General features: G+C 48.2%; 2 protein-coding genes and 2 long non-coding RNA genes across 4 annotated transcripts in view; all 4 read right to left on the reverse strand.

The window, feature by feature from the left end:
* LOC148385801 (janus kinase and microtubule-interacting protein 3-like) overlaps positions 1-22,030 on the reverse strand; it is a 141,666-nt gene extending 119,636 nt beyond the window's left edge. Inside the window, exons 1-9 of the mRNA XM_088399457.1 lie at positions 21,923-22,030; positions 20,575-21,691; positions 20,421-20,490; positions 20,180-20,284; positions 19,923-20,033; positions 19,725-19,767; positions 19,452-19,514; positions 19,267-19,365; positions 18,948-19,181 (exon numbers count right to left, since the gene is read on the reverse strand). Of these exons, the coding sequence (XP_088255583.1) occupies positions 18,948-19,181; positions 19,267-19,356 (324 nt within the window). The 5' untranslated portion in view covers positions 19,357-19,365; positions 19,452-19,514; positions 19,725-19,767; ... (3 more) ...; positions 20,575-21,691; positions 21,923-22,030. The remainder of the gene's footprint in view (positions 1-18,947; positions 19,182-19,266; positions 19,366-19,451; positions 19,515-19,724; positions 19,768-19,922; positions 20,034-20,179; positions 20,285-20,420; positions 20,491-20,574; positions 21,692-21,922) is intronic.
* LOC148385814 (uncharacterized) lies at positions 232-1,444 on the reverse strand. Its single transcript, XR_015863171.1, has 4 exons — positions 949-1,444; positions 794-864; positions 553-657; positions 232-408 (listed from the first exon to the last, which is right to left on the reverse strand). It is a non-coding gene; the product is annotated as an uncharacterized LOC148385814 (long non-coding RNA).
* Positions 17,848-18,709, reverse strand: LOC148385815 (janus kinase and microtubule-interacting protein 3-like). Its single transcript, XM_088399555.1, has 2 exons — positions 18,465-18,709; positions 17,848-18,385 (listed from the first exon to the last, which is right to left on the reverse strand). Exons 1-2 carry the CDS (start codon positions 18,675-18,677, stop codon positions 18,269-18,271), a joined length of 330 nt encoding a protein of 109 aa, XP_088255681.1. The 5' UTR covers positions 18,678-18,709; the 3' UTR covers positions 17,848-18,268.
* A 2,308-nt stretch (positions 22,031-24,338) lies between the features above and the next one.
* Positions 24,339-26,768, reverse strand: LOC148385816 (uncharacterized). The gene is made up of 3 exons (XR_015863175.1): positions 26,395-26,768; positions 26,206-26,282; positions 24,339-25,738 (listed from the first exon to the last, which is right to left on the reverse strand). It is a non-coding gene; the product is annotated as an uncharacterized LOC148385816 (long non-coding RNA).
* Between the last annotated feature and the right edge of the window lie 502 nt (positions 26,769-27,270).

The raw sequence follows: 27,270 nt of genomic DNA on the forward strand, positions 1-27,270 counted from the left end.
AACTACCCTGGAAGTGGGGTCAACGCCGCTACTAGCAATCCTCTTCATTGCGTAAGCCACCTCATCACACACTTGCAGTACGCATGACTTAGTTCGTTGCTGGAGGAAGGTAGCACAAAAACAGTTTTGAACTTTGAACGAGTGCTTGTGTGTGTGTGTTGCGGGGCGTTTTCAGTCTCAGGAGGATCGGGACACGCGACGGTTTCATCTCCTCCTTTCAGACCAGAGAACACCCGAGGCTGGGTGAGAACGGGGAGGCTGCGACCCGGCCGGGGGTTGCGGGAAGGGGCGCCACCTTGATCTCCTTCTCGGCGTCGTAGTCCCCTTCGCTGGTCTGGGCTAGCAGAGCGTAGGCTCGTTGCAGCGCTTGATATTCTTGCGTCAGCTGGCGGTAGCGAAGCTCCGCCTCTTCATGCACACACCAATGCAACACAGCACTAGTACCAGAATCAGTCAGACCGGCGACAAAGCACCCGCGACGCAAAGACGAGTCCGATTCCAGGCTGAAGAGGAATGTTTGGTGCCAATACGCTGGCAGAAATGGCGGGCTACCTCTTCGGGTTCCGTGTCGGGGGTTCTGTCGGTGTGAAAAGACAAGGACGATCCGTCCGAGTCCACCAACACGTCTTCGTCGTAGCCGTAAAATGTTTCGATGACCTGCGGGCGCGGAAGCAAACATCTCTCTGAACAAACTGAAGCGACACCTCACGATGAATCGACGAGAGGAACGATAGCGAGAAAAAGGCCATTTCATCTTGCGCAACACCAAGCAGCCGCAAACAAACAGACTCACCTTGCAGGACCTCACGCTTTGTTCCTCCTCAGAGATTCTCGACGTCGGTATCGTAGCAGCAAATCTCTCTCCTGTCGACACAAATAATCCGCCTTTGAGATTCTTTGGATGCAAAGGGAACGAACGGCTCCGGCGCAGAAACAAACGCGACTCACAATGACATTTCTGACATGAGCTCCTGTCTCCAGAGCCTGAAAAACACGTCACCGGCGATGATTGGAGGGACGCTCGTCTTTTCCAAAAGTGACAACTACAGGGTGTGTCAGGGTTTTCCAGATTATCTTTATCGTATCATTATGTTGCTTTGACTTTGACTGCAACCTGTAATAAATAATATTATTTATCCCTTATTTATCCCTATCGCTTATCCCTTCCTACACAAAGTCGTAAAACACCCCTTGCTATGTTTTGACTAGAGGTCAAGGGCTTCCTCTATTCAATCCACTCTTACACCCACCCTGTTTCTCTTAATTAAAATGCTCGTGCAGGAGCCGAGAGTCAGACTTCATTCGTACAACGGATGGACTCTCCACCTGCAGGTGTCCAAAAGAACTTACTTGTCTCCCGTGTGGTTCTTGCAAAATAAGTTGGAGCGAGCGCAACTCTAACAGGGTGCATTTTGCCACTAGCTGCCTACGGACAATGATGTCGCGCTCGCGGCTCATGGTTGACGGGCTGAGCAGCCGGGCAAGTCCGTCGTTTTCAGCGCACAGCGAGTGGCAAAGGCGCTGACAAAACGGGAGCTTTGAGCTGCTGAAAACGGCAAAACAAGTCTAAAGCGTGTTCAAACGCGTGCGCACAATGCTCCTGCTTGAAAGGTCGGAATTTAAGGGGCCAATTTTTTGGATGGCGGCCGCCGGCCAAGCTTTGGACGGAAAAGATTTCCTGGCGACAGCGAGCGAGCGTGGCGCTGCCGTACGTGCACCGAGTCGCCTGCCTGAAGACCTTGGACAAGTCGTCGATGATGTGCCGCTGCTCCACAACTTGAAGGAACTCCATTTCACCGTCCTGCTGGCCGCAACCGCGGTCCAGGTCATTGAGCGAACTAGGCCTTCTCTGTGGAACACAAATGCAGTGGACTCTGTTGGCACGCCGCCGTTGTCCGCGTCGACTTACCAAGCTTGCCATCTCCTCGTTCTCCTGGGTGACAAAGCGCACTTTGTTTTCAAGGCGACACAGCACCAGCGAGAGTTCTTCATTCTTCCTGCTCAGGCGTTTGTTTTTGTACAGGAGTGGCAGAAACTGGCTTTCTGTTTCTCTCAGTCGCTTTAGCTGCAAGCATGAAGTGCGGGATGTGAAAGACGCACAACACGCGGGCCAGAACGTATCCATTCCTTTTGCATCGGTTTGAACGGAATCGTGGCTTTGGCTCCCAATAAAAGACATCTACCAGGCAACCGACTCGACGCGCCGCTCAACTAATAAGCAAGCGCAATGGGTGCCTCGCTGGATGGCGCGCATCAAACGTAGCGCAAACCTTCAAGCGTGCCGTCAATAAATTACCAGTTCATTGCGCTCTTCAGAAAGCAGGGCGTTTCGATCCTCCAGGTTCCTGATGACTGCGCTGAGCTCAGCGATTTTCAGATGAAACCGTCGCGTGTCCCGATCCTCCTGAGACTGAAAACGCCCCGCAACACACACACACAAGCACTCGTTCAAAGTTCAAAACTGTTTTTGTGCTACCTTCCTCCAGCAACGAACTAAGTCATGCGTACTGCAAGTGTGTGATGAGGTGGCTTACGCAATGAAGAGGATTGCTAGTAGCGGCGTTGACCCCACTTCCAGGGTAGTTTAGGCCCGCCCTTTGGGAATCCCTCAGGGCAGCGATCTGCTGCTCGGCAGCCTGAGTCTGCAGCTGAAGGCGGTGGACGTGGCCGGCCCCAGGGCTTCATCCAAAACACTAACCGCTCTGTCTTTCAGCTTGATCTCATCCGTCTGGATGTACAAACGGGGAGCGCTCAGGCAGGCGGGCAAACTCATTTGCCAGAATTGTGACAAAAACAAAGAGAGCAACCGGCCAATTTTTTTTCTTGAATCGACTGGAACACCTTTGCTGTGACAAAAGCGAAGCGAGCAACCGGACATTTTCTTCTTGTGAAATAGAATAGAATAGAATGCCTTAGGTGTCATTGCACTGCAGGTATACAACGAAATTGGGAACATAGCCACGCACCGCGCATCTGATCAGTCCTACCAGTCGGCGGATCTCCCTCTCGCAGTCTCTCTTGGTTCGGCTCAGCTCCTCCCGATGCTGGTGATGAGCCGATCGGAGCTCGGCCGCTCGGGACTGCCAGGCCTGCTGGGCCGCTGCCAGGGCTTCTTCCGCGCTCCTGGTGGAGGCGACACCGCTCGGTCTCCCGACACCGCCGCGTCTCCTCCACCTCCGCCAGCAAAGCGCCCCCCCTCCTCACCTGAGCAGACATTGCGCCACACCGGGCCGTTGAGACCGCAACGGAGCGCCGCGACGCTTACTGGGGACAAGCTACACAATACGGTAGCGGCCGCATCGAAGCCCGACGTGGCGTGCGGATAGTCAGACACGGATAGAGCGGATCACCTTGTCCATGGAGCCGTCCCTCAGGCTGAGGACCAAGGCATTCAGTCGCTGGATCTCTCCATCTTTGATTTTGATCACTCTCATCAGCTCCATTTCATGCTGCCGCAGTAATGTCTCCCTGGTAATGGCTAACTCTTTCTGCTTCTCCTCATGGAGTTTGCTTTTGAGTTCCGTCATGGCGGCGGTGGCACGGTGGTGCTCCGCCCGCAGGTCCTGACTTCTCTCTCTCTCCAGACAGCTGACCTGACATGACTTAGACTTAGACTTAGACAAACTTTATTGTCATCTTGTCTGCACATGGTGCATACAAAACGAAATTCCGTTGCATACGTCTTACAACAAAGTAGTGATATTGCAGTTGAATAGAAGTAACATATCCTATGAAAATATATATATATACATATACTATATATATATATATATATATATATATTAAAAATAAGTATAAAGTGCAGCAGTGATAATTATGCAATAGTGCAAGTAGGCAAAACAGTATTCAAGAGTGTGCAGAGGAATGCTAAACCATGTATTAAACTTCTATTTAAAGGGTTTATACAAGTTCAGTAAAGTTGGTAGTGCGAGATAGTGCAAGATAGAGGTCCGTAGTGTCATAAAGTACAGTTCTGTGAATGTGTGATGCAGAGTTCAGTTTAGAGCTCAACAGTTCTAGTGTTCAACAGTCTGATGACAGCAGGGAAAAAGCTGTTGCAGAACCTGGTGGACCTGCAGCGGATGCTGCAAACCTCTTCCCAGAGGGCAGCAGGGAGAACAGTCCATGGTGGGGGTGTGATGGGTCATTGATGATGTTACGGGCACGGGACATGCAGCGCTGAGATGAAATGTCCTGAATGGAGGGAAGAGGAGCCCCTATGATCCTCTCTGCTGTCCTCACCACTCTCCTCACGTTCTTCCAATCGGAGGCGGTGCAGCCTCCACACCACACAGAGAGACAGCTTGTCAGAATGCTCTCTATGGTGCTCCTGTAGAACGTCCTCATGATGGGTGGGGGCAGGTGGGCTCTCCTCATCCTCCGCTGTAAGTACAAGCGCTTCTGTGCCCTCTTGACCAGTGCCGTAGTGTTCATAGTCCAGGTGAGGTCTTCTGTGATGTGGACCCCCAGGAATTTGGTGGTGCTGACCACCTCCACAGCTGAGCTGTTGATGATCAGTGGAGCGTGGTGAGGCTGTTTTTTCCTGAAGTCGACGATGATCTCCTTCATCTTCTCCTCATTCAGGATCAGGCTGTTTTCTCTGCACCAGCCCACCAGCTGCTCCACCTCCTCTCTGTAGTCCAGGTCGTTGTTGTCTCTGATGAGCCCCACCACCGTTGTGTCGTCTGCTGACTTCACGATGTGATTGGTGGTGAACCTGAGGACGCAGTCGTGTGTCATCAGGGTGAACAGCAGGGGGCTCAGGACGCAGCCCTGAAGGGAGCCTGTGCTGAGGGTGATGACATCAGAGGTGTTCTGTCCGACCCGGACTGACTGAGGTCTGTTGCTGAGGAAGTCTAGCAGCCAGTTGCGAAGGGGGGTGTTGAAGCCCAGGTGTTCCAATTTTCCTACCAGATGCTGTGGGATGATGGTGTCAAACGCTGAGCTGAAGTCCAGGAACAGCCTCCGCACATGGGTGTTCTTCTCCTCCAGGTGAGCCAGGCTCAGGTGAAGAACGGAGGAGATGGCGTCCTGAGTGGAGCGGTTTTGCCGGTCGGCAAACTGGAACGGGTCAAATAATAGGGGGAGTCTGGAAACGATGTGACCTTTAAGCAGCCTTTCGAAGCACTTCATCATAACCGGAGTCAGTGCAACAGGCCGGTAATCATTAAATGAGGTGATTTGAGGTTTCTTCGGCACCGGAATGATGGAGGCAGTCTTAAAGCACGCCGGCACTGTGGCTTGGCCCAGCGAGGTGTTAAAAATGTCTGTGATGACCCCAGCCAGATGACTTGCACATTCCCTGAACACACGCCCAGGAATGTTGTCGGGGCCAGGGGCCTTACAGGGGTTGACTCTCCTCAGGGTCTTCAACACATCGGCGGAGTCAAGGCAAAGTACCTCCTCTTCCTGATGGGGGACAGTTTTAACTGCTGGAGTGCCGTTTAGTGCCTCGAACCTCCCAAAGAAGTTATTTAGACCATTTAGAAAGTCAGCATCAACTACACCCACCGGGGGGGGGGGGGGGGGGGGGGGGGAAGAGTGAGTTGTAGTCTGTAATCGCCCGTATGCCTTGCCACATACTCCTGATGTTTTTGACGTCGTGGAAACGATCCTGAAATTTTCGACTGCGGTCTCGCTTCGCTATCCTGATGGCACGGTTCAAGTTGGCTCTCGCTGTCCTCAGTGTCTCCTTGTCGCCAGACTTGAAGGCAGAGTTCCGCGCTCGTAGCGTTTGACGTACCTCCTCAGTCATCCAGGGTCGTTGGTTGCCCCGGGTGATGATATTCTTAGTGGTGCTGACGTCCTCGGTGCATTTGTTGATGTAGGCTGACACAGTCATGGCACACGCATGTCTAATCTACATCGGGAAAACTGGGAGGGAGGGAGGGAGGGAGGCAGGGAGGCAGGCAGGGAGGCAGGCAGTGTCTGTCTGTTGAGGTTTTCACCTTGTTCTTCTCCTGCTGAAGTTCTAACTGGACGTCCATCAGTTTGGTTCTCAGCTCGTCATTGGCGGCCTGAAGGGCGTCCGTTCGCTCCGCCTTGGCCCGCCCTGCCGGAGCTCGTTTGGACATCTCTTACTCGAGTCTCGCCCGGTCGTCAGTCAGAGATCACAACATTTGTACCTGGAGAGCACAAACGCAGCGCTGTTTTCCACTGGCTTCGAACTCAACTTCAATCGGTACCGTAACTTACAACATCATAAACATAGAACTAGCTTGACTTATTCATTGAATAAATGCATTTGGTTCTTCAAAACTGCATCACGCAACATAGCGTGACCGAGACGGCCGTTATCCACCTGCGTGAAGTTATTTGGTGAAATGAATGAGATGTTTAAGACACCATCGTTCTGTCTCTATGTAGACACATCAGACACCTTCAAGTTCCTGGGAACCACAATCTCTCGGGACCTGAAATGGACCGGCCACATAGACTCTGTCCGGAAGAAGGCCCAGCAGAGGCTGTACTTCCTGAGACAGCTCAAGAAGTTCAACCTGCCGCGGGAGCTGCTGAAGACCTTCTACACTGCCATCATCCAGTCTGTCCTCTGCACCTCCATCACTGTCTGGTTTGGATCGGCCTCCAAACAAGACAAGCACAGACTGCAACGGACAATAAGGACTGCAGAAAAGATAATTGGAATCAACCTCCCATCTATTCAAGACTTGTACCTGACCAGGACCAGGAAACGTGCAAGTAACATCTCAACAGACCCTTCGCACCCAGGTTGCAGCCTGTTTGAACTACTCCCCTCCGGACGCCGTTATAGAGCTCTGTACACTAAAACCAGCAGACACAGAGACAGCTTCTTCCCCCAGGCTGTCGCTCTGATGAACTCACACCACTCTTAGAGTCTCAGAGTCATTACTGTGCAATAACATCCTGCTTTCCACACCTTTTTTGTTTACACTGTTTGTACTATGTGTCCTCTCTGCATCCATTGCAGCCTGGTCATCCTAGAAGAGGGACCCTCCCATCTGTGGACTTTTCTCAAGGTTTCTCATTTCCCATAGCTGGAGTTTTGAGTTTTCCCTTGCCCTCTTGGGAGTTTAAGATCTGGGGATGCTTGAGAATATCTTTCGTTCTTCACATGTGCTGAGTGTTGTTGTTAGTCACCTAAATGTTGAACAGAGGCTGTGATTTACCGAAGTCAAATTCCTTGTTTGGCACGCTCAAACATGGCGAATAAAAAACTCTTGAATCTTGAATCTTGAATGAAGGGAAATAATCGATTGCTGAAGGTCCAAAGGTGTTGTGATAAACAAATAAACATATTAGTGATTAGTGACATATTTGTGATAAACATATTAGGCAGGATAATCACATATGTTAACGTGACTGCCCACACTGTATTTATTTATGGTTATTTGTTAAATCGAGTACTGTTAGACATGAAATAGGAAGTGTTTAACATAAATGGAAGACGAAAGGGGTACTCACCATTGTAGCTCCTGCTGGTCAATGATACGAGCCTCTTCTTGCAGTGGAAAACATACAGCCAACAAACACCGTGGAACCTAAAGGAATGAAATTAAACATTAACATTTAGCCTCAACCAACATTCACAGATACAACGCAACGCAAACTACACAAACGTAAATCTTTTTAAACACAATGAGTTGTACTTACCGTGTACGCTCTAGACGGTCCACTTGCAAGCAGAAAATAAAGATATTTCTGTTGATAATCGTCGTGTTTGTATCCGGTGTCTCGCTCAAGGCCATTGCGCCCACAGATTTGAATTTTGGCGAGAGTTCAGCCTATTGACGTCATTTCCGCGGTGTAATACCCGCATATCTGAAACGGCAAAGTTAAGAGTAGAGTTAAATAAAGTTTTTAGTCAACGCAATAATTTACAACCGTTGACCAGTCGAAATAATCGTCGAAATTTGGCGTCTGTGGCTGGAAGCAGACGCCGAGTTCGACATTCCTCCCAAACGCCACACTCCCTCGCTTTTCAGGGCTAAAAAAAAACAGTTGTAATTACCTTGTACGCTCTAGACGGTCAAGTTGCAAGCTGAAAACAAAAATATTTGCCTTGTTAGTCATCGTGTTACTAACCGCTGTGTCTTGTTTGCCAGAATTGCCGCTTTCCTACTTCCTGTTGCAAGCCACGCCCACGGATTATAATTTTGCCGTGAGTTCCGCCTATTGACGTCATGTCCGCGTCACATGACTGCGACGTAATATTATCTAAAACTGTTTGTGCGGTATTGTGTTGTTCTGTGCGGTATTGTGTTATTCTGTACGGCGTCGTGTTGTTCTGTGCGGCGTCGTGTTGTTCAGTGCGACGTCGTGTTGTTCAGTGCGGCATGGTGTTGTTCAGTAAGGCATGGTGTTGTTCAGTGCGGCATGGTGTTGTTCAGTGCGGCATAATGTTGTTCAGTGCGGCATGGTGTTGTTCAGTGCAGGATGGTGTTGTTCAGTGCGGCATGGTGTTTTTCAATGCAGGATCGTGTTGTTCAGTGCAGCATAATGTTGTTCAGTGCAGCATGGTGTTGTTCAGTGCGGCATGGTGTTGTTCAATGCGGCATGGTGTTGTTCACTGTGGGATGGTGTTGTTCAATGCGGGATCGTGTTGTTCAGTGCGGCATAATGTTGTTCAGTGCGGCATGGTGTTGTTCAGTGCGGCATGGTGTTGTTCAGTGCGACATAATGTTGTTTAGTGCGGCATAATGTTGTTCAGTGCGGCATAATGTTGTTCAGTGCGGCATGGTGTTGTTCAGTGCGGCATGGTGTTGTTCAGTGCGGCATGGTGTTGTTCAGTGCAGGATGGTGTTGTTCAGTGCGGCATGGTGTTGTTCAATGCGGCATGGTGTTGTTCAGTGCGGGATGGTGTTGTTCATTGCGGCATGGTGTTGTTCAGTGCGGCATGGTGTTGTTCAGTGCGGCATGGTGTTGTTCAGTGCGGCATGGTGTTGTTCAGTGCGGCATGGTGTTGTTCAGTGCGGCATAATGTTGTTCAGTGCGGCATGGTGTTGTTCAGTGCAGGATGGTGTTGTTCAGTGCGGCATGGTGTTGTTCAATGCAGGATCGTGTTGTTCAGTGCAGCATAATGTTATTCAGTGCAGCATGGTGTTGTTCAGTGCGGCATGGTGTTGTTCAATGCGGCATGGTGTTGTTCACTGCGGGATGGTGTTCAATGCGGGATCGTGTTGTTCAGTGCGGCATAATGTTGTTCAGTGCGGCATGGTGTTGTTCAGTGTGGCATGGTGTTGTTCAGTGCGACATAATGTTGTTTAGTGCGGCATAATGTTGTTCAGTGCGGCATAATGTTGTTCAGTGCGGCATGGTGTTGTTCAGTGCGGCATGGTGTTGTTCAGTGCGGCATGGTGTTGTTCAGTGCAGGATGGTGTTGTTCAGTGCGGCATGGTGTTGTTCAATGCGGCATGGTGTTGTTCAGTGCGGGATGGTGTTGTTCAGTGCAGGATGGTGTTGTTCAGTGCGGCATGGTGTTGTTCAGTGCGGAATGGTGCTGTTCAGTGCGGCATGGTGTTGTTCAGTGCGGCATGGTGTTGTTCAGTGCAGGATGGTGTTGTTCAATGCGGGATCGTGTTGTTCAGTGCGGCATGGTGTTGTTCAGTGCGGCATGGTGTTGTTCAGTGCGGCATAATGTTGTTCAGTGCGGCATGGTGTTGTTCAGTGCGGCATGGTGTTGTTCAGTGCGGCATGGTGTTGTTCAGTGCGGCATGGTGTTGTTCAGTGCAGCATAATGTTGTCCAGTGCGCCATAATGTTGTTCAGTGCGGCATGGTGTTGTTCAGTGCGGGATGGTGTTGTTCAGTGCGGCATGGTGTTGTTCAATGCGGCATGGTGTTGTTCAGTGCGGGATGGTGTTGTTCAGTGCAGGATGGTGTTGTTCAGTGCGGCATGGTGTTGTTCAATGCGGCATGGTGTTGTTCAGTGCGGGATGCTGTTGTTCAGTGCGGCATGGTGTTGTTCAGTGCGGCATGGTGTTGTTCAGTGCGGCATGGTGTTGTTCAGTGCGGCATGGTGTTGTTCAGTGCGGCATGGTGTTGTTCAGTGCGGCATGGTGTTGTTCAGTGCGGAATGGTGTTGTTCAGTGCGGCATGGTGTTGTTCAGTGCGGGATGGTGTTGTTCAATGCGGGATCGTGTTGTTCAGTGCGGGGTGGTGTTGTTCAGTGCAGGATGGTGTTGTTCAGTGCAGGATGGTGTTGTTCAGTGCGGCATGGTGTTGTTCAATGCAGGATCGTGTTGTTCAGTGCAGCATAATGTTGTTCAGTGCAGCATGGTGTTGTTCAGTGCGGCATGGTGTTGTTCAATGCGGCATGGTGTTGTTCAGTGCGGGATGGTGTTGTTCAGTGCGGCATGGTGTTTTTCAGTGCGGCATAATGTTGTTCAGTGCAGCATGGTGTTGTTCAGTGCGGCATGGTGTTGTTCAGTGCGACATAATGTTGTTCAGTGCGGCATAATGTTGTTCAGTGCGGCATGGTGTTGTTCAGTGCGGCATGGTGTTGTTCAGTGCGGCATGGTGTTGTTCAGTGCGGCATGGTGTTGTTCAGTGCAGGATGGTGTTGTTCAGTGCAGGATGGTGTTGTTCAATGCGGCATGGTGTTGTTCAGTGCGGGATGGTGTTGTTCAGTGCAGGATGGTGTTGTTCAGTGGGCATGGTGTTGTTCAGTGCGGAATGGTGTTGTTCAGTGCGGCATGGTGTTGTTGAGTGCGGCATGGTGTTGTTCAGTGCAGGATGGTGTTGTTCAATGCGGGATGGTGTTGTTCAGTGCGGGATGGTGTTGTTCAGTGCAGGATGGTGTTGTTCAGTGCGGCATGGTGTTGTTCAGTGCGGCATGGTGTTGTTCAGTGCAGGATGGTGTTGTTCAGTGCGGCATGGTGTTGTTCAATGCGGCATGGTGTTGTTCAATGCGGCATGGTGTTGTTCAGTGCGGCATGGTGTTGTTCAGTGCGGCATGGTGTTGTTCAGTGCAGCGTAATGTTGTTCAGTGCGGCATGGTGTTGTTCAGTGCGGAATGGTGTTGTTCAGTGCGGGATGGTGTTGTTCAGTGCGGTATGGTGTTGTTCAGTGCGGCATGGTGTTGTTCAGTGCGGCATGGTGTTGTTCAGTGCGGGATGGTGTTGTTCATTGCGGCATGGTGTTGTTCAGTGCGGCATGGTGTTGTTCAGTGCGGCATGGTGTTGTTCAGTGCGGCATAATGTTGTTCAGTGCGGCATGGTGTTGTTCAGTGCGGCATGGTGTTGTTCAGTGCGGGATGGTGTTGTTCAGTGCAGGATGGTGTTGTTCAGTGCGGCATGGTGTTGTTCAATGCGGGATCGTGTTGTTCAGTGCGGCATGGTGTTGTTCAGTGCAGCATGGTGTTGTTCAGTGCGGCATGGTGTTGTTCAGTGCGGCATGGTGTTGTTCAGTGCGGCATAATGTTGTTCAGTGCGGCATAATGTTGTTCAGTGCGGCATAATGTTGTTCAGTGCGGCATAATGTAGTTCAGTGCGGCATAATGTTGTTCAGTGCGGCATAATGTTGTTCAGTGCGGGATGGTGTTGTTCATTGCGGCATGGTGTTGTTCAGTGCGGCATGGTGTTGTTCAGTGCAGGATGGTGTTGTTCAGTGCGGCATGGTGTTCAGTGCGGGATGGTGTCTTTCAGTGCGGCATGGTGTCGTTCAGTGCGGCATGGTGTCTTTCAGTGCGGCATGGTGTCGTTCAGTGAGGCATGGTGTTGTTCAGTGCGGCATGGTGTTATTTAGTGCGGCATGGTGTTGTTCAGTGCGGGATGGTGTTGTTCAGTGCGGCATGGTGTTCAGTGCGGCATGGTGTTGTTCAGTGCGGTATCGTGTTGTTCAGTGCGGTATCGTGTTTCTCAGTGCGGTATCGTGTTGTTCAGTGCAGTATCGTTGTGTTGTTCGTATTGTGTTGTGTTGTTCGTAATGTGTTGTGTTGTTCGTATTGTGTTGTGTTGTTCATATTGTGTTGTTCATATTGTGTTGAGTTGTTCGTATTGTGTTGTGTTGTTCGTATTGTGTTGCCTTTAACACTTAGCCTCTAACACTTAGCCTCTAACACTTAGCCTCTAGCATCTAGAAGGTAAATAAATAGGAAGGAAGGACTCACCGGTGACGTCTTCGCCCACGTCCAAGCATTGTACTTTGTATTTTCATCCTTCTGACAGTGGAAAACATAGCCAACAAACACCGTGGAACCTAAACGAATGAAAGAAAACTATCATTTGGCCACAACCAACATTCACAGATACAACACAATGTGACGTGTGGGGTTGAGGTTAAAGGTTGAGTGAAGGGCCCTCGTTTTAAACTACTTTTTTGAAAAGGATTGGGAACAAGTAAGACGTATTTAATTTATTTAATGGGAAGTAGTAAGAGCTATTGAATTTAATCTATGTATTATATTCTATTGTATTGTATTCTGTTGTATTCTTTTGGATTGTATTCACACTAACCCCACTAAAACTTCAGCCCACAAAAACTCGCCTCTGGCGCCTAGCCTCTGGCACTTAGCCTCTAACACTTAGCCTTTAACACTTAGCCTTTAACACTTAGCCTTTAACACTTAGCCTTCAACACTTAGCCTAGAAGGTGAATAAATAGGGTTAAAGGTTGAGTGAAGGGACCTCGTTTTAAACTACTTTTTTGAAAAGGAGTGGGAACAAGTAAGACGTATTTAATTTATTTAATGGGAAGTAGTAAGACTTATTAAATTTATTTAACCTACTTTTCTTCCCAGGCAAAATTTGATGTGCTGCAATTCCAAATTTCCAAAGTGAATGAAGGAATGAAGTCCTTTAAATTATGATTTTGTATAAATACTAGGCATTAACACAAAATCGACGGCACAAAATGGGCAGACTTTACTTGTTTGAAAAGGACTGGTTACAAGACAGACTTTTTTAATTTATTTAATGGGAAGAAGACTTATTTAGTTTAATTGATCTATTTTTGTTCCCTGGCAAAATTCGATTTGCTGCAATTCCAAATTTCCAAAGTGAATGAAGGAAAGAAGTCGTTTAAATTATGATTTTGTTTAAATACTAGGCATAGACACAAAATCTACGGCACAAAATGGGCAGACTTTACTTGTTTGAAGAGGACTGGTTACAAGACAGACTTTTCTGATTTATTTAATGGGAAGAAGACTTATTTAGTTTATTTAATCTATTTTTGTTCCCTGGCAAAATTGGATTTGCTGAAATTGTATTTTGCCAAATCTTGCCTTGAGACCTGATAGGAAGTATTAAACGCTTAGTTAAATCAATACAAGTTGGTAATAAGAGCGAGTAATGTTGGTTGAACCGATGAATGAAGGTTGAAAGCAATTTAAATTATGACTTTGTATAAATACTAGATATTAACAGAACATCTACTGCGCGAAATGGGCAGAGTTTACTTGTTTGAGAAGGAGTGGCTTATTCAAAACTAAGATTTATTTAATCTGTTTGTTCCCAGGCAAAATTGGATGTGATGCAATTCCAAATTTCACCACATGATGGTGCCCAATTTTGACTTCATAGGACATATTAAACACTTAGCTTGTTATTATGTTCAAGGTAATCAGATTTGTTTATTATTCTAATGGCCTCTTCAAAACTATTCTGGATTACTACTTTGGATCTATTCTACATTACTTGGCAACAACATACTCTGTAACAGATTAGGCAGTATAATCATATATGTTAACTTGAGAGTGCCCACACTCAATCTACTTATCGTGATGTGTTAAATCAATTACTGTTAGACATTATTTGTCTGATAATCTACCAAATCTTTGAATTGAAGAATTTGTGATTTAATTAATAGCTTGTTCAGGGTAATCAGACTTGTATATAATTCTAATGGCCTTCTTTTGAAAACTATTCTGAATTACAACTTTGGATCTTATATTACTTTGCAACAATCTACTCGGTGACAGATTAGGCAGTATAATCACATATGTTAACTTCAGTGCCCACACTGTATTTATTTATGGTTATTTGTTAAATCAAGTACTGTTAGACATGAAATAGGAAGTGTTTAACATAAATGTTATGGCTACTCACCATTGTAGCTCGCTCCTGGTCAATGATACGAGCCTCTTCTTGCAGTGGAAAACTTGCAGCCAACAAACACCGTGGAACCTAAAGGAATGAAATTAAACATTAACATTTCGCCTCGACCAATTTTCACACGTACAACGCAACGCGGCTACACTTCTGCTATTACAAACGTAAATCTCCTTAAACACAATGAGTGTTACTTACCGTGTACGCTCTAGACGGTCCAGTTGCAAGCAGAAAATAAAGATATTTCCGTTGATAATCGTCGCTGCTCAGTGGCTCACGGCCATCGCGCCAACAGATTTGAATTTTGGCGGAGGTTCGGGCAATTACGTCATATCCGCGGCACATGACTGCGACGTAATACCCGCTTATCTGAAACGGCAGTTAAAAGTAGAGTTACATCAAGTTTTCTTGGAACCTAAACGAATGAAAGAAAACTATCATTTGGCCACAACCAACATTCACAGATACAACACAACGTGCGGGGTTGAGGTTAAAGATTGAGTGAAGGGCCCTCGTTTTAAACTACTGTTTTGAAAAGGAGTGGGAACAAGTAAGACGTCTTTAATTTATTTAATGGGAAGTAGTAAGACTTATTAAATTTATTTAATCTACTTTTCTTCCCAGGCAAAATTTGATGTGCTGCAATTCCAAATTTCCAAAGTGAATGAAGGAATGAAGTCCTTCAAATTATGATTTTGTATAAATACTAGGCATTAACACAAAATCGACGGCACAAAATGGGCAGACTTTACTTGTTTGAAAAGGACTGGTTACAAGACAGACTTTTTTAATTTATTTAATGGGAAGAAGACTTATTTAGTTTAATTGATCTATTTTTGTTCCCTGGCAAAATTCGATTTGCTGCAATTCCAAATTTCCAAAGTGAATGAAGGAAAGAAGTCGTTTAAATTATGATTTTGTTTAAATACTAGGCATAGACACAAAATCTACGGCACAAAATGGGCAGACTTTACTTGTTTGAAGAGGACTGGTTACAAGACAGACTTTTCTGATTTATTTAATGGGAAGAAGACTTATTTAGTTTATTTAATCTATTTTTGTTCCCTGGCAAAATTGGATTTGCTGAAACTGTATTTTGCCAAATCTTGCCTTGAGACCTGATAGGAAGTATTAAACGCTTAGTTAAATCAATACAAGTTGGTAATAAGAGCGAGTAATGTTGGTTGAACCGATGAATGAAGGTTGAAAGCAATTTAAATTATGACTTTGTATAAATACTAGATATTAACAGAACATCTACTGCGCGAAATGGGCAGAGTTTACTTGTTTGAGAAGGAGTGGCTTATTCAAAACTAAGATTTATTTAATCTGTTTGTTCCCAGGCAAAATTGGATGTGATGCAATTCCAAATTTCACCACATGATGGTGCCCAATTTTGACTTCATAGGACATATTAAACACTTAGCTTGTTATTATGTTCAAGGTAATCAGATTTGTTTATTATTCTAATGGCCTCTTCAAAACTATTCTGGATTACTACTTTGGATCTATTCTACATTACTTGGCAACAACATACTCTGTAACAGATTAGGCAGTATAATCAAATATGTTAACTTGAGAGTGCCCACACTCAATCTACTTATCGTGATGTGTTAAATCAATTACTGTTAGACATTATTTGTCTGATAATCTACCAAATCTTTGAATTGAAGAATTTGTGATTTAATTAATAGCTTGTTCAGGGTAATCAGACTTGTATATAATTCTAATGGCCTTCTTTTGAAAACTATTCTGAATTACAACTTTGGATCTTATATTACTTTGCAACAATCTACTCGGTGACAGATTAGGCAGTATAATCACATATGTTAACTTCAGTGCCCACACTGTATTTATTTATGGTTATTTGTTAAATCAAGTACTGTTAGACATGAAATAGGAAGTGTTTAACATAAATGTTATGGCTACTCACCATTGTAGCTCGCTCCTGGTCAATGATATGAGCCTCTTCTTGCAGTGGAAAACTTGCAGCCAACAAACACCGTGGAACCTAAAGGAATGAAATTAAACATTAACATTTCGCCTGGACCAACATTCACACGTACAACGCAACGCGGCTACACTTCTGCTATTACAAACGTAAATCTCCTTAAACACAACGAGTGTTACTTACCGTGTACGCTCTAGGCAAAATTGGATGTGATGCAATTCCAAATCTATCTGAAACGGCAGTTAAAAGTAGAGTTACATCAAGTTTTCTTTTTTAATCAACACAATCATTTACAACCGTTGACCAGAAAGAATCGTCGAAATTCGACGTCCCCCACAAACGCCACGCTCACTCGCTTTTCAGGGCAACAAAAGTACTTCTTTTTAAAAACGATGAGTTGTACTTACCGTGTACGCTCTGGACGGTCCAGTTGCAAGCAGAAAATAAAAATATTTCTCTTGTTAGTCGTATGTTACCATCCGCCGTGTCTTTGTCAACATCGCCGCCATTTTCCTACTTCCTGCTGCGAGCCACGCCCACGGATTTAAATTTGGGCGGAAGCTCTTTCCATTGGCGTCGTTTTCGCGTATAGCAAATCCGATTGGTTGGGAAGGGGGCACGGTTATGCAGCCGAGGGGTCCTGTGATCGGTGGGATGTAAAGTAGGCGTCGACGTCACGTCCGCGTCACGTGACCACGACGTGGCAGACGTCCTATAGCAACCGCTGTTTTGTTTAGTAGACTTACAGTTGTTATGCATTGACATAATGGCGCACACACCAAATAGATTTAAATAAATTAAATAGTTCTTCTGCCCACTCTCTTTTAAACAAGTTAACTCTCCCCGCGGATTTGAATTCCGGCGAAAGTTACGCCCATCGACGTCACGTATGTCACGTGACCACGACGTGGCAGATGTCAAATAGCAACCGCTGTTTTGTTTAGTAGATTTACAGTTGTTATGCATTGGCATAATGGTGTGCACTCAAAATAGATTTAAATAAATTAAATATTTCTTCTGCCCACTCCCTTTTAAACAAGTTAACTCTGCCCACGTCCATTGACGTCTTGTCTGCGTCACGTGACCACGACGTAGCGACGTCATATAGTAACCGCTGTTTTGATCAGTAGACTTAGTTATTATGCGTTGACATAATGGCGCACTGGTTAGCATGGCCACCTCTTAAGCATGATGTTGCGGGTTCGACGCCTGATCAATGTTAGCATGGAGTGAGCTGAAGTGCATGGCGCTGAAGATTTGAATCTTTGAAATGCGCTGAGGTCTGACATATCAGGCAGAATGGTTTGCCATCACGTTCAACAAAAAATAGAAACTTTCCCACTCTGATTAAAACGTCCTGTGTTCATCTACGTATTTTCGTTTTGCTGTGCATCTTTTCCCTGCCATTTCGAGAGCCCAATTGACACTCATAGTTTAAAGAAATGTGTTTGCCCATCCTACTTTGTGGAATTTCACCACATGCGCTTATGACCAAAATACCAAATTGAACTCAAGTGAAGCCAACACGCACAACCCCCCCCCCACACACACACACACACACACACACACACACAAATGTTGATATGAACATAAAAGAGCCGCATGCGGTTCGGGAGTTGCGGCTTGGCCAAACCTGTACTATACAACTTTATTTGTATAAAATTTTCACAACAGCTGTCACACAAACAAAGCGGGAAAAACCGAAGACGTGCGTGTTCCGCCCACGCTGGATTTATTTGCACCTTTGAAAAGACACCGTATTGCCGCAGATGTGGCAAAGAGTACTTTTGGGCATCTGAGACGGAAGGATGTCCAAAGCATCATGTCACCTGCTCTGGTAGGCATGGTGGTGGGACGTTGAGGTCAACCGCTTTGGGGTTGGCTGAATCTTTGATCGCAGGATGCCACACACTTGAAGACAGAAGCAGAAAAGCAGAGCTAAATGCAAAATGTACTCACCGGTGACTCCAATTTTTTTCCCCCCTGAAGAAACAACTGGACGGGTGGCCCCGGCTGGCCAGTGGGACTCTTGTTATTCTGACCCTTTTTAGTGCGCGTTTGGGGCAACAACCGTTTTTTGTGGCGCTCTCTTCTGGTTCAAAAGTGCCCTGCATGTGAATTTGCTTTTCCTGCCTTCTGATTGGATGAGCGCCGGTGTGACGCGGTGCCTCTGTCACCGTGGCGGGGGGTATACGTTGGCATCGGAGCGTCTGCCAACGTCTGAGACCGGCTGGCAGTGTATCGGAGGTGTCGAGTGCGGTGCCGCTGGAGCTCACTCACCAGCTGGTGTTAGGGCCACAGAATGAAGGCCAAGGAGAAGAATAGAAAGAGAAACAGAAACTTCTCCTCCAATTGTTTGATTTGTCTCTTCTGAGCTTCGATGAATTCTTTCAGCTCTTTGTTCCTCTAGGACGGACAAATGGAAAGTGGCATTCAAAAGCCAGTAAGCGTGCAAGTAAGTGCCGGGCTGGCTTTGGGCCCTTACCTGTTGCGCGCTGTGCAGCAGATCCATTCTCTCTTGGAGGATGCAAGCGTCGCGCTCCCTCAACTCGCACATCAGGGCTCGCTTCCATTGGTCCACGGCGCTCCTAAGCTCTTCTCTCTGATCCGCCGTCAGCACGTCATTCACGCCAGCGTGGCTGGCTTTTTCGCCGTCCGTGGCGGGGCAGTCCCGCTGCGGTAGCGCCTCGTACAACATGGCCTCCAGCTCCAGGATCCTCTGGGCCGCAATCCTCGTCCATCAGTGGTCCGGCGGGAGATTTGAGGGAGGCTTACCTTATGAGCCTGGTCCATGGAACACTTCCTGAAGTCCAACTCTTCATCCAGGTAGCCCTTCTGCTTGCAGAACATAGAAGAGCCCAAAGGCACAGCGTCAACAAGCTTCTTTCAGCGCAAAGCCTTCCAAAAGTCACATTTGAGCCGCCGAGTCTCGTGGAGTGCGAACATAAGGAGTTCGACATACACTTACGGCGTTATAGCCCAGGATGTCCAGCTTCTTCATCAGGTCACTGATGACGATGTCCGGGGGAAAGGCGCAAGGAGCAATGTAAGGTGTTCTGGGACCTCGGGTTAAGGTTAGGGTTGCGAGGGACGCCTTACGTACGCTCACGCCCTCGGCCTCGCAGTAGATCTGCAAAGGGCTGAGGCCGTCTGGGAAACGGACTTGCAGAAACTTCAAGACGGGGGAGCGCCACTCCCTCTCCTGAAAGGCAGAGGCATGCATCCGTCCGTCCGTCCGTCCGTCCGTCACATCTCTGGCCTCAACACGCTTGTGCGAGTCTTCCCACCTCCAGCTCCAGGATGCGGAACTCAAGCAGTTCGTTTTGGTCTCGGATATCCTGGATGTGCTCTTTCAGACGCGCTTCTTCCGCCTCCATCCGCCTGACCTGAAAAGACAGTCAGACCTCATCTGCGGGGCTTCCCGACGGGTGTGACGCCAAGCGACTCCGCCCAGCGCCTTTCTTTCCGTCACCTTTTCGGCCAACTGCTGATTGCTCTGACGCAGCAGCTGCTTCTCCTCCACCCACTTGACATTCTAGAAGAGACAAACGCGTGGACAGCTTTGGAATGTTGTGTCATTTTCATCTACAAATTCTTTGGTTGACTGGAAAATGACATTTGCTTTTCTCCGCATTTTCCCAGCCACATTCGGGGGGGGGGTTGGTCCAGTAATGCCAGACGAATGAGTGACTGAAGAATGTAGCTATTTTGTCTGAGAAAAAGGTGTGCTCATTGATGAGCTTACCTGTCCTTGTTGCTTCAGCGCTGACTCCAGATCTGCTACTCTGCTTTGATAGTGACCCATTTCTACCATCAGCTTTTCTCTGGTCTGAAAGGAGGAGGAGGGAGGCTCCTCCTCCTCCTTTCAGACCAGAGAACACCCGAGGCTGGGTGAGAACGGGGAGGCTGCGACCCGGCCGGGGGTTGCGGGAAGGGGCGCCACCTTGATCTCCTTCTCGGCGTCGTAGTCCCCTTCGCTGGTCTGGGCTAGCAGAGCGTAGGCTCGTTGCAGCGCTTGATATTCTTGCGTCAGCTGGCGGTAGCGAAGCTCCGCCTCTTCATGCACACACCAATGCAACACAGCACTAGTACCAGAATCAGTCAGACCGGCGACAAAGCACCCGCGACGCAAAGACGAGTCCGATTCCAGGCTGAAGAGGAATGTTTGGTGCCAATACGCTGGCAGAAATGGCGGGCTACCTCTTCGGGTTCCGTGTCGGGGGTTCTGTCGGTGTGAAAAGACAAGGACGATCCGTCCGAGTCCACCAACACGTCTTCGTCGTAGCCGTAAAATGTTTCGATGACCTGCGGGCGCGGAAGCAAACATCTCTCTGAACAAACTGAAGCGACACCTCACGATGAATCGACGAGAGGAACGATAGCGAGAAAAAGGCCATTTCATCTTGCGCAACACCAAGCAGCCGCAAACAAACAGACTCACCTTGCAGGACCTCACGCTTTGTTCCTCCTCAGAGATTCTCGACGTCGGTATAAAGCAGCAAATCTCTCTCCTGTCGACACAAATAATCCGCCTTTGAGATTCTTTGGATGCAAAGGGAACGAACGGCTCCGGCGCAGAAACAAACGCGACTCACAATGACATTTCTGACATGAGCTCCTGTCTCCAGAGCCTGAAAAACACGTCACCGGCGATGATTGGAGGGACGCTCGTCTTTTCCAAAAGTGACAACTACAGGGTGTGTCAGGGTTTTCCAGATTATCTTTATCGTATCATTATGTTGCTTTGACTTTGACTGCAACCTGTAATAAATAATATTATTTATCCCTTATTTATCCCTATCGCTTATCCCTTCCTACACAAAGTCGTAAAACACCCCTTGCTATGTTTTGACTAGAGGTCAAGGGCTTCCTCTATTCAATCCACTCTTACACCCACCCTGTTTCTCTTAATTAAAATGCTCGTGCAGGAGCCGAGAGTCAGACTTCATTCGTACAACGGATGGACTCTCCACCTGCAGGTGTCCAAAAGAACTTACTTGTCTCCCGTGTGGTTCTTGCAAAATAAGTTGGAGCGAGCGCAACTCTAACAGGGTGCATTTTGCCACTAGCTGCCTACGGACAATGATGTCGCGCTCGCGGCTCATGGTTGACGGGCTGAGCAGCCGGGCAAGTCCGTCGTTTTCAGCGCACAGCGAGTGGCAAAGGCGCTGACAAAACGGGAGCTTTGAGCTGCTGAAAACGGCAAAACAAGTCTAAAGCGTGTTCAAACGCGTGCGCACAATGCTCCTGCTTGAAAGGTCGGAATTTAAGGGGCCAATTTTTTGGATGGCGGCCGCCGGCCAAGCTTTGGACGGAAAAGGTTTCCTGGCGACAGCGAGCGAGCGTGGCGCTGCCGTACGTGCACCGAGTCGCCTGCCTGAAGACCTTGGACAAGTCGTCGATGATGTGCCGCTGCTCCACAACTTGAAGGAACTCCATTTCACCGTCCTGCTGGCCGCAACCGCGGTCCAGGTCATTGAGCGAACTAGGCCTTCTCTGTGGAACACAAATGCAGTGGACTCTGTTGGCACGCCGCCGTTGTCCGCGTCGACTTACCAAGCTTGCCATCTCCTCGTTCTCCTGGGTGACAAAGCGCACTTTGTTTTCAAGGCGACACAGCACCAGCGAGAGTTCTTCATTCTTCCTGCTCAGGCGTTTGTTTTTGTACAGGAGTGGCAGAAACTGGCTTTCTGTTTCTCTCAGTCGCTTTAGCTGCAAGCATGAAGTGCGGGATGTGAAAGACGCACAACACGCGGGCCAGAACGTATCCATTCCTTTTGCATCGGTTTGAACGGAATCGTGGCTTTGGCTCCCAATAAAAGACATCTACCAGGCAACCGACTCGACGCGCCGCTCAACTAATAAGCAAGCGCAATGGGTGCCTCGCTGGATGGCGCGCATCAAACGTAGCGCAAACCTTCAAGCGTGCCGTCAATAAATTACCAGTTCATTGCGCTCTTCAGAAAGCAGGGCGTTTCGATCCTCCAGGTTCCTGATGACTGCGCTGAGCTCAGCGATTTTCAGATGAAACCGTCGCGTGTCCCGATCCTCCTGAGACTGAAAACGCCCCGCAACACACACACACAAGCACTCGTTCAAAGTTCAAAACTGTTTTTGTGCTACCTTCCTCCAGCAACGAACTAAGTCATGCGTACTGCAAGTGTGTGATGAGGTGGCTTACGCAATGAAGAGGATTGCTAGTAGCGGCGTTGACCCCACTTCCAGGGTAGTTTAGGCCCGCCCTTTGGGAATCCCTCAGGGCAGCGATCTGCTGCTCGGCAGCCTGAGTCTGCAGCTGAAGGCGGTGGACGTGGCCGGCCCCAGGGCTTCATCCAAAACACTAACCGCTCTGTCTTTCAGCTTGATCTCATCCGTCTGGATGTACAAACGGGGAGCGCTCAGGCAGGCGGGCAAACTCATTTGCCAGAATTGTGACAAAAACAAAGAGAGCAACCGGCCAATTTTTTTTCTTGAATCGACTGGAACACCTTTGCTGTGACAAAAGCGAAGCGAGCAACCGGACATTTTCTTCTTGTGAAATAGAATAGAATAGAATGCCTTAGGTGTCATTGCACTGCAGGTATACAACGAAATTGGGAACATAGCCACGCACCGCGCATCTGATCAGTCCTACCAGTCGGCGGATCTCCCTCTCGCAGTCTCTCTTGGTTCGGCTCAGCTCCTCCCGATGCTGGTGATGAGCCGATCGGAGCTCGGCCGCTCGGGACTGCCAGGCCTGCTGGGCCGCTGCCAGGGCTTCTTCCGCGCTCCTGGTGGAGGCGACACCGCTCGGTCTCCCGACACCGCCGCGTCTCCTCCACCTCCGCCAGCAAAGCGCCCCCCCTCCTCACCTGAGCAGACATTGCGCCACACCGGGCCGTTGAGACCGCAACGGAGCGCCGCGACGCTTACTGGGGACAAGCTACACAATACGGTAGCGGCCGCATCGAAGCCCGACGTGGCGTGCGGATAGTCAGACACGGATAGAGCGGATCACCTTGTCCATGGAGCCGTCCCTCAGGCTGAGGACCAAGGCATTCAGTCGCTGGATCTCTCCATCTTTGATTTTGATCACTCTCATCAGCTCCATTTCATGCTGCCGCAGTAATGTCTCCCTGGTAATGGCTAACTCTTTCTGCTTCTCCTCATGGAGTTTGCTTTTGAGTTCCGTCATGGCGGCGGTGGCACGGTGGTGCTCCGGCCGCAGGTCCTGACTTCTCTCTCTCTCCAGACAGCTGACCTGACATGACTTAGACTTAGACTTAGACAAACTTTATTGTCATCTTGTCTGCACATGGTGCATACAAAACGAAATTCCGTTGCATACGTCTTACAACAAAGTAGTGATATTGCAGTTGAATAGAAGTAACATATCCTATGAAAATATATATATATACATATACTATATATATATATATATATATATATTAAAAATAAGTATAAAGTGCAGCAGTGATAATTATGCAATAGTGCAAGTAGGCAAAACAGTATTCAAGAGTGTGCAGAGGAATGCTAAACCATGTATTAAACTTCTATTTAAAGGGTTTATACAAGTTCAGTAAAGTTGGTAGTGCGAGATAGTGCAAGATAGAGGTCCGTAGTGTCATAAAGTACAGTTCTGTGAATGTGTGATGCAGAGTTCAGTTTAGAGCTCAACAGTTCTAGTGTTCAACAGTCTGATGACAGCAGGGAAAAAGCTGTTGCAGAACCTGGTGGACCTGCAGCGGATGCTGCAAACCTCTTCCCAGAGGGCAGCAGGGAGAACAGTCCATGGTGGGGGTGTGATGGGTCATTGATGATGTTACGGGCACGGGACATGCAGCGCTGAGATGAAATGTCCTGAATGGAGGGAAGAGGAGCCCCTATGATCCTCTCTGCTGTCCTCACCACTCTCCTCACGTTCTTCCAATCGGAGGCGGTGCAGCCTCCACACCACACAGAGAGACAGCTTGTCAGAATGCTCTCTATGGTGCTCCTGTAGAACGTCCTCATGATGGGTGGGGGCAGGTGGGCTCTCCTCATCCTCCGCTGTAAGTACAAGCGCTTCTGTGCCCTCTTGACCAGTGCCGTAGTGTTCATAGTCCAGGTGAGGTCTTCTGTGATGTGGACCCCCAGGAATTTGGTGGTGCTGACCACCTCCACAGCTGAGCTGTTGATGATCAGTGGAGCGTGGTGAGGCTGTTTTTTCCTGAAGTCGACGATGATCTCCTTCATCTTCTCCTCATTCAGGATCAGGCTGTTTTCTCTGCACCAGCCCACCAGCTGCTCCACCTCCTCTCTGTAGTCCAGGTCGTTGTTGTCTCTGATGAGCCCCACCACCGTTGTGTCGTCTGCTGACTTCACGATGTGATTGGTGGTGAACCTGAGGACGCAGTCGTGTGTCATCAGGGTGAACAGCAGGGGGCTCAGGACGCAGCCCTGAAGGGAGCCTGTGCTGAGGGTGATGACATCAGAGGTGTTCTGTCCGACCCGGACTGACTGAGGTCTGTTGCTGAGGAAGTCTAGCAGCCAGTTGCGAAGGGGGGTGTTGAAGCCCAGGTGTTCCAATTTTCCTACCAGATGCTGTGGGATGATGGTGTCAAACGCTGAGCTGAAGTCCAGGAACAGCCTCCGCACATGGGTGTTCTTCTCCTCCAGGTGAGCCAGGCTCAGGTGAAGAACGGAGGAGATGGCGTCCTGAGTGGAGCGGTTTTGCCGGTCGGCAAACTGGAACGGGTCAAATAATAGGGGGAGTCTGGAAACGATGTGACCTTTAAGCAGCCTTTCGAAGCACTTCATCATAACCGGAGTCAGTGCAACAGGCCGGTAATCATTAAATGAGGTGATTTGAGGTTTCTTCGGCACCGGAATGATGGAGGCAGTCTTAAAGCACGCCGGCACTGTGGCTTGGCCCAGCGAGGTGTTAAAAATGTCTGTGATGACCCCAGCCAGATGACTTGCACATTCCCTGAACACACGCCCAGGAATGTTGTCGGGGCCAGGGGCCTTACAGGGGTTGACTCTCCTCAGGGTCTTCAACACATCGGCGGAGTCAAGGCAGAGTACCTCCTCTTCCTGATGGGGGACAGTTTTAACTGCTGGAGTGCCGTTTAGTGCCTCGAACCTCCCAAAGAAGTTATTTAGACCATTTAGAAAGTCAGCATCAACTACACCCACCGGGGGGGGGGGGGGGAGAGTGAGTTGTAGTCTGTAATCGCCCGTATGCCTTGCCACATACTCCTGATGTTTTTGACGTCGTGGAAACGATCCTGAAATTTTCGACTGCGGTCTCGCTTCGCTATCCTGATGGCACGGTTCAAGTTGGCTCTCGCTGTCCTCAGTGTCTCCTTGTCGCCAGACTTGAAGGCAGAGTTCCGCGCTCGTAGCGTTTGACGTACCTCCTCAGTCATCCAGGGTCGTTGGTTGCCCCGGGTGATGATATTCTTAGTGGTGCTGACGTCCTCGGTGCATTTGTTGATGTAGGCTGACACAGTCATGGCACACGCATGTCTAATCTACATCGGGAAAACTGGGAGGGAGGGAGGGAGGCAGGCAGGGAGGCAGGCAGGGAGGCAGGCAGTGTCTGTCTGTTGAGGTTTTCACCTTGTTCTTCTCCTGCTGAAGTTCTAACTGGACGTCCATCAGTTTGGTTCTCAGCTCGTCATTGGCGGCCTGAAGGGCGTCCGTTCGCTCCGCCTTGGCCCGCCCTGCCGGAGCTCGTTTGGACATCTCTTACTCGAGTCTCGCCCGGTCGTCAGTCAGAGATCACAACATTTGTACCTGGAGAGCACAAACGCAGCGCTGTTTTCCACTGGCTTCGAACTCAACTTCAATCGGTACCGTAACTTACAACATCATAAACATAGAACTAGCTTGACTTATTCATTGAATAAATGCATTTGGTTCTTCAAAACTGCATCACGCAACATAGCGTGACCGAGACGGCCGTTATCCACCTGCGTGAAGTTATTTGGTGAAATGAATGAGATGTTTAAGACACCATCGTTCTGTCTCTATGTAGATGAAGGGAAATAATCGATTGCTGAAGGTCCAAAGGTGTTGTGATAAACAAATAAACATATTAGTGATTAGTGACATATTTGTGATAAACATATTAGGCAGGATAATCACATATGTTAACGTGACTGCCCACACTGTATTTATTTATGGTTATTTGTTAAATCGAGTACTGTTAGACATGAAATAGGAAGTGTTTAACATAAATGGAAGACGAAAGGGGTACTCACCATTGTAGCTCCTGCTGGTCAATGATACGAGCCTCTTCTTGCAGTGGAAAACATACAGCCAACAAACACCGTGGAACCTAAAGGAATGAAATTAAACATTAACATTTAGCCTCAACCAACATTCACAGATACAACGCAACGCAAACTACACAAACGTAAATCTTTTTAAACACAATGAGTTGTACTTACCGTGTACGCTCTAGACGGTCCACTTGCAAGCAGAAAATAAAGATATTTCTGTTGATAATCGTCGTGTTTGTATCCGGTGTCTCGCTCAAGGCCATTGCGCCCACAGATTTGAATTTTGGCGAGAGTTCAGCCTATTGACGTCATTTCCGCGGTGTAATACCCGCATATCTGAAACGGCAAAGTTAAGAGTAGAGTTAAATAAAGTTTTTAGTCAACGCAATAATTTACAACCGTTGACCAGTCGAAATAATCGTCGAAATTTGGCGTCTGTGGCTGGAAGCAGACGCCGAGTTCGACATTCCTCCCAAACGCCACACTCCCTCGCTTTTCAGGGCTAAAAAAAAACAGTTGTAATTACCTTGTACGCTCTAGACGGTCAAGTTGCAAGCTGAAAACAAAAATATTTGCCTTGTTAGTCATCGTGTTACTAACCGCTGTGTCTTGTTTGCCAGAATTGCCGCTTTCCTACTTCCTGTTGCAAGCCACGCCCACGGATTATAATTTTGCCGTGAGTTCCGCCTATTGACGTCATGTCCGCGTCACATGACTGCGACGTAATATTATCTAAAACTGTTTGTGCGGTATTGTGTTGTTCTGTGCGGTATTGTGTTATTCTGTGCGGCGTCGTGTTGTTCTGTGCGGCGTCGTGTTGTTCAGTGCGACGTCGTGTTGTTCAGTGCGGCATGGTGTTGTTCAGTAAGGCATAATGTTGTTCAGTGCGGCATGGTGTTGTTCAGTGCAGGATGGTGTTGTTCAGTGCGGCATGGTGTTGTTCAATGCAGGATCGTGTTGTTCAGTGCAGCATAATGTTGTTCAGTGCAGCATGGTGTTGTTCAGTGCGGCATGGTGTTGTTCAATGCGGCATGGTGTTGTTCA

Source organism: Syngnathus floridae, chromosome 15 (genome assembly GCF_059516105.1).
Source record: "Syngnathus floridae isolate MCC-2025c chromosome 15, RoL_Sflo_1.0, whole genome shotgun sequence".
In the NCBI taxonomy this organism is placed as follows: Eukaryota; Metazoa; Chordata; class Actinopteri; order Syngnathiformes; family Syngnathidae; genus Syngnathus; species Syngnathus floridae.

Coding starts and splice junctions, on each gene's coding strand:
- LOC148385815 (XM_088399555.1), bottom strand. CDS start 18,677: ATGTTGTACGAGGCGCTACCGCAGCGGGACTGCCCCGCCACGGACGGC. Junction 18,386..18,464: donor TGCTGCACAGCGCGCAACAG/GTAAGGGCCCAA, acceptor TGTCCGTCCTAG/AGGAACAAAGAGCTGAAAGA.